Raw genomic sequence first — 22626 nt, forward strand, 5'->3', positions numbered from 1 at the left:
ACTTCGGAACCAAAACTGACATGCCTTTGTAACTTTCTTTGCATTGCCTAATATACAAGCACTCGCGTTACGTGGTATGAATACTTGGGTGGTTAGTACTGCATTGGGGTCAAACTCGATGGTAGCCGCTATACATTGACTGTCGGACGACACCCCTTGACACTGTATACTAGTATGTTATAGTGTATAATAACTCCAACAGCATCATGCTTACACCAAGAGAAAGACAGAGGGACGAGGAGAGAGAAAGTGTATACTCGTCCAGATAGAAGTTAAGTAGTTTTGTGGTTGCTTCTGCCTCAGGCAGAAAGATTATATCATCTTCAAGTGCAATTAAATTAAGGGAACTACGCGTGACGGGCGTGACGGAGCTCCTCCACGCGTCAAGGTTCCCGACCCGCGGATACGCATTTGACGCTAAGGCGAATGCTTTGGCTCCGGATATCGTCTAATGCGATTTGATTGATGTCTTATATATGAATACGAAGGTCCTAGGCTGTTATCGGACTTTAGGGCGCGACCAGCAGGCGCTACCGCCACCGCGAACCCTTCCCCCTCGGTGTTGCTAAGATAATTTGCCTCGGCGATTGTCAGTGGTTTCGATCACAAAGAGAAAATGCCTCTTCCCTCATCACAGACTTCTTCGTTACCAGGAGTGAAGCGGAAGCAGTCAACCCTCGCGAGCTTCTTCACGAAGAAACCACAAACAGCTCAGCCTGCTCAAGTCGATGTCGTTGAAGAGAAAAACCCAGCCACAACCCCCGAGAAAGCGGACAATCAGGAACGAGCGCCAAAGAAAGATACCGCCCTGACCGATGATGAGGAGGATGACATAGTGGCACCGGCCCCTAAAAGAGCTAGAACAAACGGCCTTCACCCCGCAAGCAAAGAAGAGGTTCCGAAGTCAACATCCACTACAGAGCGACCACCGGCGTTGACTAGTAGCCAGAGGACTGAGATATTCAAATTCAGCAGCTCGCCTGCGGTGAACACTGGAGCGGAAGGGCCGCAGGCGGCAGGTGAACTTGAGGCTAGACAAAGACAGAAGGAGAGAGAAGCGTTACACCAGAAGTTCGTTCGGAAATTGGGTGGCGCGGACTGTCTCATTGGCATTGGTAGAAATGCTATCAGCGAAGCTACACCCGAGGAGGGGGCTGAGGCCGAAGATGAGGAGGAAGCAGCACCACCTCCTCCTGCCAAGGGCAAAGCTGCTGCAAAGAAAGGTGGAAGCAAGCTCACTCCAATGGAGAAGCAGGTCATCGACATCAAGCGCAAGCATATGGATACCGTCCTAGTAGTTGAAGTCGGCTACAAGTTCCGATTCTTTGGTGAAGATGCGAGGGTCGCCGCAAAGGAGTTGTCTATAGTCTGTATCCCTGGAAAACTAAGATTTGACGAACGTGAGTATGGTTCCGTCGCCTCCTTTCCATCTCCTACTTTATTAGTGAATCGTGCCTAACGTAGGTCTTGTCGATTCTAGATCCTTCTGAAGCACACCTCGATCGTTTCGCCTCCGCTAGCATACCGGTTCACAGATTACACGTTCATGTAAAGCGCCTCGTTGCCGCAGGTCATAAGGTCGGCGTGGTGAGACAAATCGAGACTGCTGCTCTGAAAGCAGCGGGCGATAACCGCAATGCGCCTTTCGTGCGCAAACTCACAAACTTGTACACCAAGGGTACCTATATCGACGATGCGGAAGGCTTAGAAGGGCCTATGCCTGCAGCATCTGGTGGCGCCTCACCAGCAACCGGCTACTTGCTGTGCATTACCGAGACAAATGCAAAGGGCTGGGGCAATGATGAGAAGGTTCAAGTGGGAATTGTTGCTGTCCAGCCGGCTACAGGAGACATTGTTTATGACGACTTCGAAGACGGGTTCATGAGGAGTGAAATCGAAACGAGGTTGCTGCATATTGCACCCTGCGAGCTTTTGATTGTTGGTGAGCTTTCTAAGGCCACGGAAAAGCTCGTCCAGCATCTCTCCGGCAGCAAGTTGAACGTCTTCGGGGACAAGACCCGCGTGGAAAGAGTGCCTAAGTCGAAGACTGCCGCCGCGGAGTCACACAGCCATGTCTCCAGCTTTTATGCAGGAAAGATGAAGACGGCCAGTGCCGCAGATGATGCACAGGCGAGTAGCCTACTTCAGAAGGTGCTCAGTTTACCAGAGCAAGTGACTATTTGCCTTTCGTCCATGATTGAGCATATGAAAGAATACGGCTTGGAATATGTTTTCGAGTTGACCAAATACTTCCAACACTTTTCCTCCAGATCACACATGCTTCTGAACGGGAACACTCTGATGAGCCTCGAGATCTACCAAAACCAAACGGACCATACGACTAAAGGCAGTCTCTTCTGGACGCTTGATCGGACGCAAACGCGGTTTGGACAGCGCATGCTTCGGAAATGGGTTGGACGTCCTCTACTAGACAAGTCGAAGCTAGAAGAGAGGGTGAACGCTGTCGAAGAGCTGAAGAATCCAGAAAAGACGGTAATGGTAGAGCGGCTCAAGGCGTTGCTTGGAAAGGTCAAGAGCGACTTGGAAAAGAGCTTGATTCGGATTTATTACGGCAAGGTTGGTTCTTCGTCTCTAATGTTGGTCACTTGAATAAAAACTAATAAAACAACCAGTGTACTCGACCGGAACTCCTCACCGTTTTGCAGACGATGCAAATGATTGCGCAGGAATTCTCTGACGTGAAATCACCTGCGGATACCGGTTTTGCGTCTCCTGCCATTAATGAAGCGATCACTTGTCTCCCTACGATCCTGGAAGACGTTATAGCTTTTCTGGACAAGATTAATATGCATGCCGCGAAGAGTGATGATAAGTATGCCTTCTTTCGCGAAACCGAAGAGACAGAAGATATCAGTGACCAAAAGCTCGGCATTGCAAGTGTTGAACACGAGCTAGAGGCGCATCGCTCTGTTGCTGGCCAGAAGCTCGGGAAGAAGACGGTCGAATACAAGTCTGTTGCGGGGATTGATTATTTGATTGAAGTCGAGAACAGCTCGGCTTCCATTAAACGTGTGCCTGCATCATGGGTGAAAGTGAGCGGCACCAAGAAAGTATCAAGGTTTCATACGCCGGAAGTCATTCAGCTCATGCGACAGCGTGACCAGCACAAAGAAGCGTTGGCCGCGGCGTGTGACAAGGCGTTCATATCCCTTCTCGCTGATATAGCAACTAAATACCAGCCCTTCCGGGATAGTGTGCAGGCATTGGCCACGCTTGACTGCTTGATAGCTCTGGCGACTATAGCTAGTCAACCGGGTTACGTGAAGCCCGAATATACGGACCATACGTGCATCCAAGTGGACCAGGGACGTCACCCAATGGTCGAGCAGTTACTGTTGGACAGTTATGTGCCAAACGACATCGACCTGGACAGCGACAAGACACGCGCTCTCCTGGTCACCGGACCCAACATGGGCGGAAAGTCCAGTTATGTACGACAAGTAGCGCTCATCGCCATCATGGGGCAAATAGGTTCTTATGTTCCCGCGCAGTCGGCCAAGCTTGGTATGTTGGACGCTGTATTCACACGCATGGGTGCTTTCGACAACATGCTAGCTGGCGAGTCTACCTTCATGGTCGAGCTTTCCGAGACCGCAGACATCCTCAAGCAGGCGACTCCACGATCACTTGTCATTCTGGATGAACTGGGCCGGGGCACGTCCACGCATGATGGCGTTGCAATCGCACAAGCTGTCCTTGACTACATGGTACGGTCGATCCGAAGCCTTACGCTCTTCATCACCCATTATCAACACCTCTCTTCAATGGTCCATACCTTTGCAGACCACGAACTACGCAACGTGCACATGCGGTTTACCGAATCAGGTACCGGAACAGACGAAGAGATCACATTTCTCTACGAAGTAGGTGAGGGCGTGGCACACCGTAGCTACGGGCTGAACGTCGCGCGATTAGCGAACCTGCCAGGGCCATTGCTGGACCAAGCCCGGCAGAAGAGTAAAGAATTGGAGGAGAAAATCCGCCGGCGGAAACTGGCTGGTCTTGTGACGGCCGTCGGAGAGGTCATGGAAGGCACCAAGGATGGAAATATGATTGAGCGCCTCATCAGCAGCGCCGAGCAACTGTAATAAGCATATTGATGTGTTATTGCTTTCTATCAAGATGAGCGTATTGGCGGCGTTGCATGATCAAAAGTGTTAGGCTTTAGACATAGATTTATGAGAAACATTCAAATGACTCGTGATCAGCGGGGTCTCCACAACGCTGTTTCATTCATCTTCTACATGTAGGGCAGTGATATCTACGAGGTAAGAGGCAGAATGGACGTATGAATCGTAAGCCAGGACTCACTCACGAGACACCAACACAAGGTATAGTGTCCCCGCAGACCTTATTCCCCTAATACCGCCTAAGATCCCAATCTGAGCAAGTTCACACAAAGGTCCATCCGATTCGAGTGCATCGTGCATACAACACGAGGGAGAAAAATTAAGAAGAAATAAGGGGGTAATCTAGACAGAGACTTGATGAATAGAAGATCACCTCGCGCCCGTGGGGATTTCAAATTTTTTTCCTTCGTTTTTTGTATTTCAGGTTGATAGCCTCGTTTTTTTCTTCTCTTGTTTCTCTCTCACTTTCGCTCTATATGAAGCCCAGTAGTAGGAAATATGAGTCTGGACACACAGGAATGATAAGAAGAAGAAAAAACAATAAAAGAATTTTTCTCAAACGAAGCCATAACAACCCGGATGCCGCATCAGCCCATAAGATAAGATAGTTCTTCTTTTTTTGCCTTCCCGACCAGACCTCCCAGAATAATCATTTCCAACGCAAGCAAGGGTACATAGCCTCGAGAGGGAAAAAGATGTTGACGAAAACTCGGAGTTGTTGGTAAAGGAAATTAACGGAGACGGCGGGCCTCGCGTTCGGACTCGAGCAGGCAGAGGATGTCGTCGACCTTGACTGTTTGCGACGAAGAGGGGTTTGGTTAGCTTGGTGTGCCATATATGGGTTTGTTTTGGAGATGATGGAGCGACTGGTTGGTTGGTTGGTTGGCTGGATGGACTGAATGCGATATTTCTTTCCCCGTGGAGTTGAGAATGTCCCGCGATACTGCTTGTCCCTCTATTTCCCCCTCTTCAGTTCCTACGTGCGTCGTGTTGAATGTCGAAGAACCGTCCCGTTCGCTGATAGGATCGTGGGTGTTGTTGACTTCCGATGCGTGCGCACTTTTTCATTTATTCTCTGCCATTCTTCTCGCGGGATTCTTCTCTTCGTGGGGAAATAATTCGATTCGGTCCAACCAGCGCCACCACCATAGCCGTAGGAAATGTATATATATCATCAATTGTAATCAACGGAGAAATCGCATACCTGGGCCCTTGACGTTACGGATGATGCTGCGGGAAGTGTCGTCCATGAACTCGACGCGGACCTGGGTGACACCACCACGGGATCCTATATATTGAAATGCTCGTTAGAATCTTCTCTCAAGCCATATGTGCCATCCACACGCCGTCGCGGAAACACCGCAATTTGTATATATCCCAGGCGAAAGGCATCGAAATTCGATAAAATTGAGAAATTCACGACGTACCGGTACGGCCGAGGACACGGGTGACCTTGACGAGCTTAGCGGGCTGCTTGGCGGAATCCATCTTGGAGTTGGGCTTGACGACAGCGAAGGACTGACGGGATGCGTGAAGATGGCGTTTTGGGGGGGGTTGGCAGAAGTTGAAGCCGTTCGTGAAAATCGATGGATTTGCGGCTTGTGTGGGTTGGGTTTCTGTTTTGGGCTAAAGGCGAGGGCTCAGGGCTAATGTGGCCTGAGCCGTCAGGCAGTCAACTAAGGCTGGAATGTCAGGCCGGTGATGAGGTAATCGACTTCTCTTAAAGCCTGATATATGAGGCAGAAGTGTCAGGCAGCAAGTAACCCTGAATCTTTGCTGGCCTGAGGTATCGGTGCAATGCGGGCCCCTCCGATGACGGGATTTCAGACTCTTTTCTGCGGCATCTTCTTCCTCTTCCGCTACGCTGCTTATTTCCCCCTCTTCCTCTCCCTCTCTCTTACCTCAGCTTAACTCTTGTTTTTCTGTTCGCAATACCCTTTTTAGGATATTCGACAGTCTCTTGGATCTTGGATCTATCTCTAATTCTTCAATTGTTCCCTTTATTTTCTTCCCTGTCATCTCCAATTCCTTGCCGGTTTACCCCGCGCCGTTGATCGTCAGTATGGATCTCGTCAACCAGTGAGTCAATTGCCCCGTAGCAAGCATTGAACCCCACGATCGCAGCATGCTATTCACTCTATACATATATCATTACTAACATATCTCCTACAGCCTCGAAGGAAGACTGCTCTTCGCTGTCCCCAAAAGCAAGTTCCCGCCATGACTCACTCTCCCTGACCGCAAAGCACCCCCAAACCCACCAATGGCCCCTAAACCAAGCACCGGACTAACGCCTGTCTTGCCATGAACAGAGGGCCGTCTTCAACAAGCCACGCTGGACCTCCTGGCCGGCTGCGACATCCAGTTCCGTCGCGAAACCCGCCTGGACATCGCTCTGGTCAAGAACCTTCCCATCGCCCTCATCTTCCTTCCCGCCGCAGATATCCCCACCTTCGTCGGTGAAGGCCGTGTTGATCTCGGTATCACCGGTCGCGACCAGATCGCCGAACACGATGCGCTGCTGCCCCGCGGCGAAGTCTCCAACGTGGAGGAGGTCATGGACCTTGGCTTCGGCGGCTGCAAGCTCCAGGTGCAGGTCCCGGAGAAGGGCGACATCACCGAGGCCAAGCAGCTGATTGGTCGCAACATCGTCACCAGCTTCACTGCTCTCACTGAGGCGTTCTTTGCCAAGCTCGAGGGCAAGAGTGATGCTGACAAGAGCGAGCTCAGCACTAAGATCAAGTACGTCGGCGGCAGTGTTGAGGCTGCTTGCGCTCTGGGTGTTGCTGACGGCATCGTCGATCTTGTTGGTATGATCAATGATCCTCATTCGTAGCATTATCATGCCAGTCAGCAACTAATCAATGTCTACAGAGTCCGGTGAGACCATGAAGGCCGCTGGTCTCAAGGCCATCGACACCGTCGTCGAGACCATCTCCGTCCTGGTCAAGTCCAAGAAGACCCAGAACCCTCTGGTTGACCTGATCGCTTCCCGTATCCGCGGTGTCATCAGTAAGTTCCTACCATCTTCTTCATATCACCCGATCAGCCCCATTGACTCATCTATTCTCCGCAGCCGCCCAAAAATACGTCCTGTGCCAGTACAACATCCCCCGCGGAGAACTGGCCACCGCCTCCAAGATCACCCCCGGCAAGCGCGCACCCACGGTGACCGCTCTGGAAGAAGACGGCTGGGTTGCCGTTAGCTCGATGGTCGAGAAGAAGAAGATCGCGACGGTCATGGACGACCTGACCAAGGTTGGCGCAACGGATATTCTGGTCCTGAACATCGCCAACTCGAGAACGGGTTAAGCTTGAAGTCAATTTTCGTTGTTTTGCGATTTTTTTCTCTTCTTGTCATGTATAGGGCGCGCTTTTCACTTCTTTCGCATTATATTTTTTTTCCTTCTCTTTTCTTATGATCAAAATATTATCGGCATTCTAGATGGTTAGACAGACGGGTATAATTGAGTCCATGAGATACGGTTCATTGATTAGAGTTGATGTCTTTTTTTTTTTTTCTCATGGGTCTGATGTATGATCAGTGTGGGGATATATTTATCGATGGGATATCTTGAGAGGGTTGGTAGTAGATGGTAACTGAGAAAGGATAGAACCTATCAGATAAACTCAGACCCCGCACATTCATTCCTGCAGGATCCCGAGGATCCATACTACTAATCCTCAGGTACTATCAAGGATGAACATAGTATTGACTGGTATACCTGCATACCTCCCTTGGGGCTGGCAGTTAGCGATGTGCTAAGTTCAATGTATTACTTACTACTATTAGTATCTCATAGAGTAATTCACTGTCTGTATGCGTTGGTTATCACTTGAATAGCTAGTAATGGTATTCAGACATTCTTAGGGCCGCATGTTACTATCTACTTATCGTATGATCGAAGTACTACTATCAGTAGACCGGCGATATATATTAATACTACGTAGTAGTCATTATACTAGAAGAGGGTAAATTTGAAATTATCGTTTCTAAAGCGATTGAAGATATCCGTAAACAGAATAACTCATTGAATTGTAGATGATATAATATACAGACTGATTCTAGTCATGGATATTGTATGAACATGGTGATGATAAATGGGATGCTGTTTCAGCATCAAACCAATCGACATATCAATACACTGTATATACCATATGAATATTGTTTCATTATTCATTTCATAGTCGTCATAAACAGGATAATGCAGTGCGAACAATATTTATAATGATAGGGGTATCGTTTCTAGTATGCATAGGCGGGAATAACAATGACCATATGTATGTATGCATGTTGTCTTGTTGGGAGGGGAGAGAGAAGTGAGAGGGTTTGAGGATGATGAATCATGACGAAGATGATTGTTGCTGAGAAGATTCACCTCCCAGTCCAACACCCTCTTGTCGGCCTCTGACCAACGCCAGAAGACACTGACCCACGCCTTCTAGGTCGCCTAGAAGTCCGACGTGGCCACGGTCGCTCTTCACCAATCCACCCTTGATGATTCGGTATCCCGGCGGCAGCATGGCCGCGGAGGCAAGACAGACGCCGTCGCCGGCGGCGAACGCCAGATCGTCGTAGGCGTCTTGGTATGGGATGCGCTCGCGCGATTCGACGCGAGCCCCGTAGACGGTGGGCACGGACTTGCCGTATAGCACGGCGAAGGGTGGGTATTTGTTTTGAGACTGATGCGAGGAGTTGAATGCAAGCTCTTGCTTGAACCGAAGAACCTCTGCGAGGGTGCGCTCTAGATAAGTCACGGCTGTTGCACGGGGTATGGTCGTGGTTGTGGTAGCCTTGGTATTGGCTGAGCCCTTGAAATTGGACGTTGGTCCTACCGCGCTCTCCAGGTTCGGGGCAGAGACCGGTGCATATTTTCCGGTGGACTCATTGGAGGGATTTGCTGTCTCGTTAGGGTTCGAGGTGTGATTGTGTGATGCCTGCTCGCCATTGGCATCATCCGTCGAGGACAGACTATCCTTGCTGCCTAGGACGGTGGAGATGCGCTTCCCGAGGAGAGGTAAGTTGTCCTTGAAGCCTCTGCTATTTGGAAGTGGAAGGGCCGGATTGATACAAGGAGAGAGCCGATAGTCGTCCCACGCCTGGGCCGAGAAAAAATCCACACGGTACTCTTCCTTCGTCCGCTTGTTGATGAAGCAGTGTCCGTCCTCTGGAAGGAGGGCGAAGCTGGTACGGAAGGTGAAGTTCACCTGAGCTGTAAGGACGCGGGAACTAAGCAGCACATCATCTCCATTACGAAGAGGGCCCAAGATGTTGACACAGTGCTGCGGAACGCCCGCATAGAGGACTCCTGCGAAGAGATCCGGTCGCTGATTAACGGCATGCCGTGTGATGAGGCCACCCAGACTGTGGGCGATGACATAGGCCCCGCGCTTTTCGCGGGGAACGTCTGGGGAGTTACAGGGCAAGCCTTCGAGAAACTTGACTAATCGCTTAGCAAGTAAATGCGGACTCAACCGCCAGTCGTAGCCATAATCGTGGACTCGGAGGTCACCATTGACGGCGTTCGGGCACTTTTGAAGGCGTTTCATCAGCCGGCGGCAGATATCGACTGGGCCAACATGGGACAACACGCCGGACGGGATAATGGTTTCTTCCATGCGTTCCTCATCTTCCGGGTTTAAGCCAACTTCCAGATCCACCTTGCGAAGGTTCAGGCCGACTTTCATCGGAACCCAGAGTTGGCGCTGCGGCGGTTTGGCGGACCGCAAGACCGAGCCTCGATAGCCTCCCAGGATCACGACATCACCGGTCATTTCGGCCATGGCCTCGGTCAAATTGGGGTACTGTGCACTAATACTGGTCCGCGGAGAACGGGCCCGAGGTGGGATTGATTCATCACCCGGCATCTCCCGAGCAGCAGGCGGCTGCTCTGGCGTGGCGTAGGTGTGGCCCCTGCGATTAGTGACATCGGACAGAAATGGCTTATAGCCCCAATCACTTCGGAAGTCTTGCAGGTGCAGCGTGGGCATACTAAGTAGCCGGCTGCTGGAATCCTGAAGACTGTCCTTGATCGCCTTGAACCGGCTGTTGACTTGCGAATGGATATGCTCGTAACGGGGACGCTGTTCAAGAGACGATGCGGTTGACGAAGCCCTCAGATATAAAGACTGGTCTGAAGATGATCTCCGTAGGAGAGAAGGTGGGCGGCCTGTTGTGCTGGGCCTTCGCGCATAAGAGTGTCTAGCGGTCGTGGCGCCCCCGAGAGGATCGAGTTCAGATACTTGCTCCTCGGGACTATCTCTAGATTCTGGATCGGAGAACGATTTCCGCCGGGACTGCAGCGCTGATTCGTCTTTTTCCTGTTCCAATGCCAGCTTTGACACGGGCTTCAGGGTCTGACTGCGAGCCCGGACTTGCGATGACGATCCGGGTCGGAAGGAAAGCGATGATCGTTTAGTTAATAGATCTGGCAGGAACTTCTTCAGGCGTATGTTGGTCAAAGAGTCGCCGGACCATGCCCTGGGTCGAAGGGGCAATCCGGATTTCAAGATCGAACGGGTGAAGCTGGTTCGCTGACCGTCCTTGGATCCCCGGGCGCTGTCACGCTGTGGCGCCGCCAAGTCCGCTGAAGAGGCTTGAGCATCACCCGGCTTAGCAGCCGGTTCTTCAGGCAAAGCTTCTGGTTCGTCGGTGATTTCAGATGCAAAAAGACCCTCCGGTTCCGGCGTATCCGGGATTGTGTCGAAGTAGCTGCTTTGCCGTTCCATCATACGGGTTTTCTCTTCCGCAGGCGTGAGGCGCGCCTTCATACGGCTCTGGGCGCGACTCATGCTAACTCCGACGACTTCATTGGCCTCATCTTCGCGGACGGCGTCCGGGAGATTCGGATCCTCACTGTCGGAACTCGAATTGACGGTGAAAGTGGGCGAGGGCTCCGCAGCTGGCGAGGAGTGTGCAATGACGGGGACCTGACCATTGGTCCCCGCCGGATGTGCAGGAATCGCCATGGTTAAGGTGGGCGGAGAGGGGAGAAAGAGGTGAGATTATGTATGACCCATGCAGGGAAGAGAGTTTAAAAATCGAGTGATGAGGGAAGATAAGAATAGATGGGAAGAGAAAGGCTGAGACAGACTAGAGAGGGCAGTTCAATTAGGATCCATCACATGTCAGAGTGGATAGATGGATGGGTTACTATGGAGTAGCGCACTAAACTAACGGTTTGAATGTCTGCGATGGAGCATTCGTATTCGCGTTAGGGTGGCTCCATAGGGGCGAGACTGGAGCGTGCTGGAGGTGATCAGCAAATCAAGCGCATGGAGTCATGGCAAGAATGGGGACGCGAGAGAGCGTGGGACGGAAGACAAGATAATAATGAAGAAATGGACAGGTACCGTCGAAGGAAGGGAGAAAAGCAAAAGAAATATTAATAAACCATGACGAGCAGGGGAGGAGAAAAATGGAAAAACTAAGCAAGAGGGCCAAAAAAGTCAGAGAAAGAGAGGTTCCACCGCACAGCCTCCGGGCGTTCCGGAAGAAGCTTCCTGTCAGTCGCGACGATTATTTCCAGCTTCCAAGCAATAGTGTAGGTGAAACTAGGAAAGGCTGTACTCGCGCGACGGGGTTATTCTTGGGATCCGACCATGGATAGTGCCGGATAGTTCAGCATAGCTGAGCGTTAGTGGGATGCTTGGCTGGAGGTTAAGTCAGTGGCTGATCACCAGGAGGATTTGCTGTCTCGGAACGGAGCTGAGGTCAGCTTGGGCTTCAGCAGAGCATTGGGAGGGCTGTGAGTTAGTACACGAAGGGGAGAGATTCAGCAAGAGATTGGGTGGAGAGGCATCGGAGAGCATCCGTGAAGAGCCACACGGTCCATGGGTTCATTCTCGAGTTCCGTAGATGGCATTCTCGCATGTAGATACTGCACACAATCAGACCATTGGCGATAATATTGCAATGAGATCATGCCCCAGGCAATAGCATAACGATCGCATCACATCGCCAAACAGAGTAAAAGTAGCTGCATATCGTCATAGTAAGTAGCTTGGTTCGGTTGGCGGGCAGCCGAAGCAACAGAACAAATGAGAGAGAAGATGATTTGAGGGGGAAATCAAGAAGAAGATCAAGATGGAGCACCTCAGGCGCCAATCAGCTGACAGTCAGCGGGTTCATTGCCACACCACAACAGACAATTGTTCTTTCACTACTTATCACTGTCGACTAAGTACAGTCAGAAAGTAGTCTGGACTGTGTTGTTTACTCTCTTCATCATTGGTCTACCACCTGTCCCTCGCTTGAATCTCAACCACAATAAAGATTAGCACAACTAAGTATCCTCCCAGCCTCCGCATGCCAGCACGCCGGAATGTGGCTATCCCGACGCTAACTGGCATCCGTCCACTCCAACCCGGGTTGCAACGTGCTAATTTAGAGCCACTTTAGGTCCAACCGACCTTTGCGCGACAAAGGAAACTCCGCGTCATGGTACACATCATATTCATAATTTACACTATAAAAAGCACTAGCACATGGCGTATTCGTATCTCATTAACAAAAAAGGCGGGGTCAATCCCATTCCCAAAAGACCATGGTGTTCAAAATCACCGCTGGGTTCTGCTGAAGTTTCCCGATTGAATCTCTCGCTCCCCTTCTCGAGCGATGGCCGAGTTTTTGGCGGCCCCTTCTTCGTGCCCAAAGGCCTTGTCGACCGCAGCTGTGAGCCCGCCTCGCAATGACTCCCCCGCTCCCTGTGTTTCAGGTTAGCATCAGCCGCTCGTTAGTGTCGGATAGCCCGCGGCCACTACGGATGAGTGCCTGGCTAGACTCGACGGGTGGTCGGGACTTACATGGATTCCTGCAGCTGCCGACTTCACACCGCCGCCAACAGATTCCCCGGCAGCAGCCGACTTGGATTGGGTGCCATATGTGCTCCCGGATGATTGCGTCGGTTGGTATCCTACTCCGCTGGTGGTTTGCGATCCCGAGACCGGGGCCGTGTTGTAGCCAGCTGCGCTTGAGGCAGCGCCTCCGGCAGCGGTAGCCGCTTGGTTCGGTTGCTGGTAAGCGGCTCCGCCGGTGGTGTCGGTAGGTTCACGCATGGCTCCAGAGCCGGTTGCGTTGGTCGACTTGGAAGACATCTCGCCCGTCTTGCTGTTGACGCGGGGGTCGAGCTTATTGAGAAGGGAGGACTTGTGAGGACCCGCGGTGGAGCTTTGAGGGTTCGATACGTTCTGGGTTGCCTGGGGATGTACGTTGCCGGTGGTTGTCGCGCCAGGGGCGTACTGAGCGCGGTTGTTCAGATCGCTATCCACGCGGGGATCGGCCTTGTTGGCTAGATCAGATTGATGCGGTCCGGCAGTGGTGCGCGCAGGGCCAGTATTTGCTTGACCGGTGCTGGTGATGCCGCTGCCAACTTGAGTCCCAGTTGCAGTAGTTGCGCTGGGGTTCTGGTTGGGTTCACCGAAGGTGGAAGAATAGTAGGGAGGCTGAGTACTGCTCATGGTGATATTTCAATAGTCGGTTTTGATATGTAATATGTTGATGATGATGTTAGGTAGTATTCATTCCCCACTGTCTGTCTTCATCTTATATAAGGAGGCGAGGGAGAGGGTTGAAGCCTTCGACATCATCGATCAGCGGGTGACGTCAGGCAGGACATACCATGGTTCAGACGCAGCATCACTGCCCTGCCATAGCTGGACGTGCATTTTGCAGTGAATAACATGAGCAAATGAGACCAGTCACAGGAATGTCACGACTGGATAAGAGATGCTGACGACTCAATTCATCTTCAATGCAATGCCTACCAATATACCATCACGTGATACCTTATCGATAAGACTGCAGAACACAACAATGATGTCATGACAAAAAAAAGTGCAAAACTGCAAAACTGCAGAAATCAAAGACTAACAGCATACCTGCAGAAGAAACGGCCATAGATTGTAGGCAGACCGACTAATCAATAAGCCAACACAATAACTCCGAGCCGAAGCCCATCAAGGGACCACCAACCAACCCCGACCAGAGAGCTCAGCCGCGGGGACACCGGAGGAGTTACTACAAACAGAGCGAAGGCCTAGTGTGGAAGCGAACGAGCCGAGGTTCAGGACGGGCTCAGGGTCAACGCCAAAAAGATGGACTTTCAGCCCGATTCTCTTCACTTACCCATTCTACTACCTTTATTCACTGTATACAGTTAATTACTATTCATTGAATCAGGCATCAAAATGACCCTCACAAACCGCCAACTCATCTACGTCAAGGCCCCCACAGCCGCCATCGACCCATCCGTAACAAGCGGCACCTTCAACCTCAAGACCACCACCACCATCGACAGGAACAATGTCCCGGCCGACAAAGTCCTCGTGCGCATCCACTACCTCGCCCTCGAGCCCGCCATGCGCCAATGGCTCACAGCCAAACGGTCGTACATTGCGCCCGTGAAAATCGGCAGCATCATGCGCGGCCAAAGCATCGCGCAGGTGCTATCCGTCGGTAGCAGTCTGACATCCCAATACCAAGTCGGCGACTGGGTGATCGCCTACTCCGGATGGCAGGAATACGCTGTCCTAGGCGCCAAAGAGGCGCAGAAGATCTCCGTGCCGGAGGGGTGCAAGCCCACGGATGCGATGTCCGTGCTGGGGATGACTGGGCTGACGGCGTATTTCGGGATGATGGATGTGGGGAAGCCGAAGGCTGGCGATACAGTGGTTGTGTCTGGTGCGGCGGGCGCGACGGGCATGGTTGCTGGCCAGATTGCGAAGATTCAGGGAGCGAAGAGGGTGGTTGGGATTGCGGGGAGTAAGGATAAGTGTGAGTTTTTGGTGAGGGAGTTGGGGTTTGATGTGGCGATTAATTACAAGGATGAGGATTGGAAGAAGCAGCTCAAGGAGGCTACGCCGGAGTATATTGATGTTTACTTTGATAATGTGGGTGGGGAGATCCTGGATGCGTGTTTGGGTCGGGCGGCGCAGTTTGCTAGGTTTGTGATTTGTGGTGCGATTAGCCAGTATAATGTGGCGAAGCCGAAGGGACCGGCGAATATTATGCAGGTTATTGTAAGTTCCCCTTCCCCTTTTTTTCTTAATGATGTTCTTGGGTTGGGAGGTTCTAACGGTCACAGTCGCAACGAGTCAAAATGCAGGGCTACATCGTGTTCGACTACGCCAAGCAGTACCCGGATGCGTTGCAGGATCTGGCCAAGTGGTTGACGCAGGGCAAGATCAAGCGCAAGGAGCATATTGTGAAAGGGGGGTTGGAGTCGGCGCCGAAGAGTCTGGTGGATTTGTATAATGGAGTGAATACGGGCAAGATGATGGTGGAGGTGGTGCCGGCGGAGGAGGGAATCAAAGCGAAGTTGTAGATACACACCTTCTACTTTTAGCATTATTGATTAGTATAAGTTGCAGTAACAGTTTAATGTTAACCAAATTCAATTAGCCTAGTTGTCCTTCGATTGTTGGCAGTTAACTCATTATGACCACTGCGGCTGCAACCATGGCTGGACCACCATTACTTCATACTCAACTCACGTCATACTGATGATCTCCACCCCATCATCACCACCATTACTATCACTATCTCCATGCACACTGGCACATATAAACCGGATTCAACCCTAGACTAGATACCACTTCACCATGTTACAGCGTCAATTCCTTCGTGCAGTGCTACGTCCTACTCACGCAATCCACACCAGTAATACTATCCGTCCAGCTATATATACCTCAAGCAGACATCTCAACTCTACACCATCATACCACTATTCCACAACTCAACAACACCACTTCTCACACACAACCACGAGACCCCAATCCAACCTACACAAAATGGCCTCTGCGAGCAACGAGAACTTTAAGCTGGAGAATCTCTTCGGCGTGAAGGGCAAAGGTACCCACCCTATACCATCCCCATATACCCCCCTCCTACATCTCCACCACAACAGCATACTAACAAAACTGCCAGTTGCCCTAATCACCGGCGGCGGCTCCGGCATCGGCCTAATGGCGACCCAAGCACTGGCAACCAACGGGGCAAAAGTATACATCACCGGCCGAACACAAGAGAAACTCGACCGGGTAGCAAGTCTCTACAACAAGAACATAAGCGGGGAGATCATCCCGATCGTGTCAGACATAACCTCCAAAGAATCCATCAGCAAACTCGTAAAGGAGATTGAATCGCGCGAATCCCACCTCTCCATCCTGATCAACAACGCCGGAATCAGCAGCAGCACTGATAACACGGAACCCAGCGACGCCACGGAACTGAAGCAATCGCTGTTCGATGATGCGACACCCATGAGTGAATGGGAAGATACCTACCGGACGAATGTCATGCAGTTGTATTTCACCACGACGGCGTTCTTGCCGTTGTTGCAGAAGGGGTCCGAGAGGGAGAAGGGGTGGAGTAGTACTGTGGTGAATATTACCAGTATCTCGGGGATTGTGAAGGTGTCGCAGCATCATTTCGCGTATAATGCTAGTAAGGCGGCGGCGATTCATTTGACGAAGATGCTGGCGCATGAGGTGGCAGATAGTGGGTTGAGGATTAGGGTTAATAATATTGCTCCCGGGGTGTTTCCGAGTGAGATGACGGCCGGGGAGAGTGATGAGATGCAGAAGAGTCAGTTGGCCAAGGAGAAGTATGAGGGTAAGGTGCCGGCGGCGAGACCGGGCAAGGATGAGGATATGGCTAGTGCGGTGCTGTTTGTTAGTACGAATCAGTATTTGAATGGGCAGACGGTGGTGGTGGATGGGGGGTATGTGTTGGCTGCTGGGACGGTTTAGTGTACTATTATGTGATAATGTGTGATAATGTGTGAATGTATGTTATTGATGTACATCAAGGTTATACATCCACTCTGATCTCATCACTTCAGATGCTTTGATCCGTCGGGCTGCATCGGGGTTTAGCATCGCGTATACCACGTTTCTGCATTGTGCCTGTCACACACCATATTAGCCATATACTCAAGTATCATCAACAAGAACATGATGTAGAGAAAAGGGATAATCTCACCCCTCCCAACCCCTCAATAACCCCATACCCCTCCCTCCTCTTCCTCCCAGCAAGATACTCCGCATACCGCCCATCCTCCTCCTCACTCGCACTCCGCCAGAGAATCCTCCCCAGTCGTAGGACAAGGTATATAATCCCGACAGCCCAGATATCCACAGCCCGGGGATCATCCCCTACTATCCCACTGGAAGTTTCATACCCCCGTCGACGATAAGCCGAAGAGTAAGCCGAAGTGTGAGAAGAAGGAGAAGAAGGAGATAGTACCTCCGGCGCAGCATAAGGATTAACCCTCTTCCTCCTATCACATCTTCCCTCCAACTCCTCAAACTTCCCTATCCCCATCGATAATCCCCTAACAAGGGGATATACATCCTCTTTCCAAGCAGCGTAGTACCCATCACCACCACCACCATCACCACCTTTCACCCCAACATGGTCATGGTCATGAGAGAGTTGAGAATCCAAAACCCTCGCATCCCCCAAATCCCCCAACTTGACACAAACCCCATCAGAATAGTAAGAGTGGGAGAGAAAAACATTCTCCACGCAAACACACCCATGAACCACCCCCATCTCATGCAAGAACTCCACTGCGCTCATTATTTGATATAGAATCTTATCAGCTTCTGTAACACCCATAACACTATCCCCTGAACTTCCTCCGTTGGAAGTAGAGATATACGTCCCCAAATCACCTAATTCGCAATACTCACTTACCAGACATGTTTCTCCGCGCGAGTTGGGGATGATGTCGATTGTGTGCAGGAGATGTGGATGGTAGAGTGTTGATGAGAGGAGGGACTCGAGGGTGGATTTTAGGGTTTGTTTTGTGGAGGAGGGTGTTGGGCGGAGGGTTTTGATCACATGGATTTTTTTTTGTTTCTTGTTGGTGGTGGTGGTGGTGGTGGTGGTGGTGTCTCTTGAGGTGATAGTGTAAAGACGAACGGAGCTGGATGTGCCGTAGTGGAGGATGGTGGTGCAGGTGCCGTATTTTTCTTTGAGGGATTGGGGGTTATTCTGTTGTTGTTGGTGGTGGTGGTGAGGAAGGAGAGGGCTTTCTTCTGATATGGTGGTTGTATCTGTATTTGCTTCTGAGAGGATAGCAGTGCTATGTGTATGTGTATGTGTATGCCATGAAAAAGGAACCGAAGGAAACGAGAACGAGTACTCCGAGAAGGGGAGTTTGAAACACAAGTAGTTTTTGGCGATTGCTATTGTTGATGGCATTTTCTCTCCCTTCTTAGTATAGAGTAGTACTAGTATACTATGTAGAGATGAAATAGGGTAAACTAGAAGTGAAGTAGTAACAGGGGACCATCATGTATATACCTCTCCTACTACTAGTACTACAAGGACAGAAAGTATGCGGCAATTGTCGATCAGTCAGAGAGTGCGGAGAGTAGTGGTTCTGGTTCTACCTCCTGACAGACAACCCTTAACTAGCTAGTGAGTAAATGTATGGTCCCAGCACGTCCAACTTAATCCCTCGCCGCGCGAAGGATCACTCACTCACTCACCTTACTCACTTCACACCATCATCCACTTACTCCAAGGCAGTAAACTACTCACTACTAACGTAGGAGAGTAGATAGGGTATGATGACATCTCATCACCACTTACGTAGACTGCCAGACTACTTCTACTATGTATGTCGTACAACATACATATAGCTAAGTTATTAGACAGAAACTAAGTGTACCTGCTACTGCCACCTGCACAGCATCAAGCAAGGGTCACAAGCATGCTACCGTCACCGCCAGTCCCAACCGATGTAGATGAGGGATTTCCATCGCCAATCAATCAATCCTATTTTCTAGTTAGTAGACAACCCCGCGCCACGACAATCCAGACCAAATATGGGGTTTGGTGAACCGCGGGACGGAACTGGACTGAACCAGAACCAGTGGTTTAGTCTAGTTTGGTTTAGTTTGTCTACTATCTGCATGCAATGCATCATTCTAGGTAAGCTGTAAGCTGTAAGCTGCTGAAATAGTGGTAGCTCTATCAATACTGAATATCATACACCATCCAGTCCATCAAATCACCGACCAGCGAATTACCCTGCCATAGTAATATGTTCATCGAAGAAAAGAAGATAATTATCTAAATTGTGACTGCGAGACAGCAGCAGCAGCAGCAGCATCACCGCACCTTGCCTGCCTCGCGCACTTCATGCATAAATCCGTCCTCGTCACCCGCCGAGCCCAACATCCAGTAATCGCCCATGCCAGACGCCAGCTGCCCCCCTCCGAACCCTGTCGCGGCCGGGGCACTGTGTCGCTCCTGCGTCCGAGTCCCCCCCTGTCGCGGTCCCCAGCTGAGTATGTCCTGCACCGCCTTGCGACTCTGGTCGTCCGGCTTGGTGTACCCAAACAGCTGGGGCTGCAAGCATCCGAGGATCGCAACGGCCGCCCGGATCATGATCCGGTCTCCTTCAAACACCCAGCAGTCCCAGACCCGGCTGAGACGCTCCAAGTCCAGCCCGTTCGTCAGCAGCGACCGGAACATCGGCTCCCAGATCTCTTCGTCGCTGAGTCGAAGCGTCTCGTGCAGATGCGTCATCAAACGCGGGAATTTGTATTTCAGCGTCGCAGACGCCAGTGAATATGTACGACCGATCGCCCCGCGGTCCAATGTAAGAAAAGCAACAGGGAGCGGCCGGTTGAGCGCGTTGGCCATGGCCAGGAACGCCGACGATGGCGATGGGAATTGCAAAACAAGGAGGGCAGCGATGGTCTAGAATTGTCAGTGATGAATCATTGATGGCATGAAAGAGAACTCACATGTAAGCCACTGACATAGCCCACGTCGCTGCGATACATCGAGTACGCCTGCAACACATCGATCAACGTCTCGCGCAGCGGACCGCCGACTTGAAACAAGTTCAGATCAGGGAACGCCTTGGACGCATCAGCGTCAATCGCCTCGAACCAATCCCTCATGCGCTTGTTGGTCTCCCCAGAATCGCCCTCGGGCCGCGCCCGCACGTCCTTGGCGCGCTGCAAGGCCTTTTTGTATGTTTCCTCGGAGAGAGCCAGCTCATTGCCGATGGCACGCTGCCAGGTCGAGCCCCGGATCCGAGGCGGCACTCCGCGCCACCATAACTCCCGCGTGCGGGTTTCATTAATGACATTATCCCAATTCGGGTAGACGTACTCGTCCCAGATCTGCTGCAGAGTCTCGCGAGTGTTGTCTTTTTCGCATTTCGCGGAAGCAGCCTTCGCCGCACGGCGTTTGTCTATAACGGTCAGTCGTTGAAGATCCCCAACGAGACAAGTCACATACCTGCTTCCTTGGCCTGCGCCATCATCCGCTTGTATTCCTTCAAATGCCGCTTCTCCTCCTTCTGGTCCTTCGGAGGCAGCCAGCTGGGCCGCGTCCGGGTCAGGACCTTCTCCTTCTCCTTGCTGGGAGGTAACGGATCAATCATGATGTTGGATTTCTGCAACGGGGGCAGCTCAATGGTGCTCTTGGACCCACGCTTGGACTCCTCGCTCGAGCGGAGAGAGGACAGCCCGCTTTGCAGGCGCTCTCCCCGCTGGCGCTGGCGCTCATCGGCGTGGAACTCCAAAGCTTCCGTAATGATCTTGGCTTCTTCCGACAAATCCGACATCATGTTGTTGTACGAGTATGCTCGCGGGTTGCGGGGCGAGATCTGGCCGCGCTCAGGCCCTGCAGAGCTGGAACGATTGTTGCGGGTCGTGGGAGATCGCGAACCGGAAGGCGACCGGGGCACAGTGACATCGGATACCGAATGCGACAGCGGCAGGGGTCGAGGGCCTGGACTGCGACCGTTGGGGCTGGAGGCCCGGGACGGCGCTCGATCCTGCACCGGCCGCGGGGAGATGGGAACATTCCACAGACTCGCATCCTCGGGTAATTCTTCATCAGAGTCATGGTATTCATCCTCCAAATCCTGCACGGTTTTGCGCGGTCGCTGCCACGAGGGTTTCCGGTTGAGGGTGTGGGTATTGACGGGGGTCAGGGACAGGCTGTGGGTAGACGGCGACGAGCTCAAGCTCGATGTCGGTCGCAGTGGAGAGGAGGAACGCGAACGATGCGGCTTCGTGACTTGGAGGGCGGATTGCTTGGTGGAGGCTGGATCCCGCTGATTGCCGGGGCGGTGCTTGGGACCACGGCCCGGCTGAGCCAAGGTGCCATTGACCTGCTTTGCGGTAGGGTAGGGTGTCTTTGTTTTCGTGGCGGTCAGATCGCGTGTTGTCGCAACCGCCGATTTCTGCATGATGGCCGCTGAAGCTCGTGTGATTCCAGCATTTTGGACGTACGGGGTTGCACCCTTGGTGTAGGAGACATGTACATCATCCTGGAGGTCCACTTCTTCGAAATTGGAGATATCAGTGAAGATGGCCTCGGGGCCGGAGTGTTGCGAGGAGGAACGAAAGGAGGAAGACTTGGAGGACTTGGACCCGGAGAGGTCAGGAGGGGAATTCGGGGTGGTCGTACAAACGGTTGTCATTTCGGCGGGAAAGCTGCAGAGTTCGAGACTCTTCCCAGATCAGAGTAAGGGAAGAACCTCAGGGGATGACCGTTAAGCAGCTGCGTATACCAGGACGAGACGGAAGACGATGTAAACACGTCCGATGGGGTCGCGAATTAAAGACAAAGAAAATAAGCCGTTATCGAACGAAAGACGGGGGTGAAGAGGTGGGATGATCTCCGGATGGTATTAATTAATAGGTGTGTGACGGAAGAACCCCAAGCAAGATGCTGCATGCAACGGAAGCGGCAGAACAAGTGGCGGATCAGAAGATGGTCGGGGGCGAGGCTGTTTTTCTTTTTGAATTTGGTTTCGTATTATTCTTGTCCTCCTCTTACTATGCACTCAAGGGATTCAGGAGTTAATCGTGCAGCGAGCAGTGCATTTGGGGGCCGGAGCCGAAGGGGGAAGGGGACGGAGAGAGATGAAACGATCCCCGACAAAAACCGAGACAAGAGGCAGATGAGACAAGCAGCGCGGAGGAGGAGATGGGTTGGGAAACGATAGACTAGACTAGACTAAAGCGAAAGACTGGAATGTAGGGAGATATTAAGAAAAAAAGAAAAAGAAACGAAAGTAGTATGAGGATGAGAGAGAAAAGAAGAGCGAGTGATATTTTGAGAGGTGGAATGAATGGGGAAAAAGAAGGTGGAGGAGGATGAATGAAAGCAGAAGAGAAGGAATAAGAAGAGGAGGAGGAGAAGGGGGATGGGATGGGATGGGATGGGATGGAGATGGGGATAAGATTAGGATGGGGATACAGTAATACTACGTACTAGTCGTAGTTGGTACTAAGGATGGATGCAATCAGACCAGCAAAGAGAAGAGAAGCTGGCTGCAAACGAGTAACCAGACGGCAGTTCTGGACAAGGTCTGGCCAATCCCACTGGAGGCACTAGATGGCGATGGACTGGCGATCATTGGCTGTCTCTTCCAGAAGGATGTCTGCCTCGAACAGCGCACGGATTAATGGAGGGACGATAATGACCGTGAAA

The 22626-nt window shown here is 51.6% G+C and overlaps 8 protein-coding genes across 8 annotated transcripts; 4 read left to right on the plus strand and 4 right to left on the minus strand.

The window, feature by feature from the left end:
* Positions 1-616: 616 nt before the first annotated feature.
* msh3 (mismatch repair protein MSH3) lies at positions 617-4109 on the plus strand (the record flags this gene model as incomplete). Its single annotated transcript, XM_035504306.1, has 3 exons — positions 617-1400; positions 1481-2577; positions 2634-4109. 3 exons carry the CDS (start codon positions 617-619, stop codon positions 4107-4109), a joined length of 3357 nt encoding a protein of 1118 aa, XP_035360199.1.
* Positions 4110-4882: 773 nt separating this feature from the next.
* On the minus strand, positions 4883-5639 carry AtWU_09200 (40S ribosomal protein eS28; the record flags this gene model as incomplete). The annotated part of the gene is made up of 3 exons (XM_035504307.1): positions 4883-4944; positions 5356-5439; positions 5579-5639. 3 exons carry the CDS (start codon positions 5637-5639, stop codon positions 4883-4885), a joined length of 207 nt encoding a protein of 68 aa, XP_035360200.1.
* Positions 5640-6213: 574 nt separating this feature from the next.
* On the plus strand, positions 6214-7463 carry AtWU_09201 (ATP phosphoribosyltransferase; the record flags this gene model as incomplete). The annotated part of the gene is made up of 5 exons (XM_035504308.1): positions 6214-6230; positions 6324-6358; positions 6464-6961; positions 7026-7163; positions 7228-7463. 5 exons carry the CDS (start codon positions 6214-6216, stop codon positions 7461-7463), a joined length of 924 nt encoding a protein of 307 aa, XP_035360201.1.
* A 1032-nt stretch (positions 7464-8495) lies between these two features.
* On the minus strand, positions 8496-11120 carry AtWU_09202 (uncharacterized protein; the record flags this gene model as incomplete). Its single annotated transcript, XM_035504309.1, has 1 exon — positions 8496-11120. The coding sequence occupies one exon, from the start codon at positions 11118-11120 to the stop codon at positions 8496-8498; it is 2625 nt and encodes an 874-aa protein (XP_035360202.1).
* Positions 11121-12710: 1590 nt separating this feature from the next.
* dprC lies at positions 12711-13610 on the minus strand (the record flags this gene model as incomplete). The annotated part of the gene is made up of 2 exons (XM_035504310.1): positions 12711-12857; positions 12957-13610. 2 exons carry the CDS (start codon positions 13608-13610, stop codon positions 12711-12713), a joined length of 801 nt encoding a protein of 266 aa, XP_035360203.1.
* Positions 13611-14339: 729 nt separating this feature from the next.
* On the plus strand, positions 14340-15475 carry AtWU_09204 (NADP-dependent oxidoreductase; the record flags this gene model as incomplete). Its single annotated transcript, XM_035504311.1, has 2 exons — positions 14340-15170; positions 15236-15475. 2 exons carry the CDS (start codon positions 14340-14342, stop codon positions 15473-15475), a joined length of 1071 nt encoding a protein of 356 aa, XP_035360204.1.
* Positions 15476-15941: 466 nt separating this feature from the next.
* AtWU_09205 (SDR family NAD(P)-dependent oxidoreductase) lies at positions 15942-16901 on the plus strand (the record flags this gene model as incomplete). Its single annotated transcript, XM_035504312.1, has 2 exons — positions 15942-16002; positions 16078-16901. 2 exons carry the CDS (start codon positions 15942-15944, stop codon positions 16899-16901), a joined length of 885 nt encoding a protein of 294 aa, XP_035360205.1.
* Positions 16902-19275: 2374 nt separating this feature from the next.
* AtWU_09206 (putative TBC domain protein) lies at positions 19276-21610 on the minus strand (the record flags this gene model as incomplete). The annotated part of the gene is made up of 3 exons (XM_035504313.1): positions 19276-19869; positions 19917-20371; positions 20419-21610. The coding sequence occupies 3 exons, from the start codon at positions 21608-21610 to the stop codon at positions 19276-19278; spliced, it is 2241 nt and encodes a 746-aa protein (XP_035360206.1).
* Between the last annotated feature and the right edge of the window lie 1016 nt (positions 21611-22626).

The sequence above is a fragment of the Aspergillus tubingensis genome (assembly GCF_013340325.1).
Source record: "Aspergillus tubingensis WU-2223L DNA, scaffold_10, whole genome shotgun sequence".
Classification (NCBI taxonomy): Eukaryota; Fungi; Ascomycota; class Eurotiomycetes; order Eurotiales; family Aspergillaceae; genus Aspergillus; species Aspergillus tubingensis.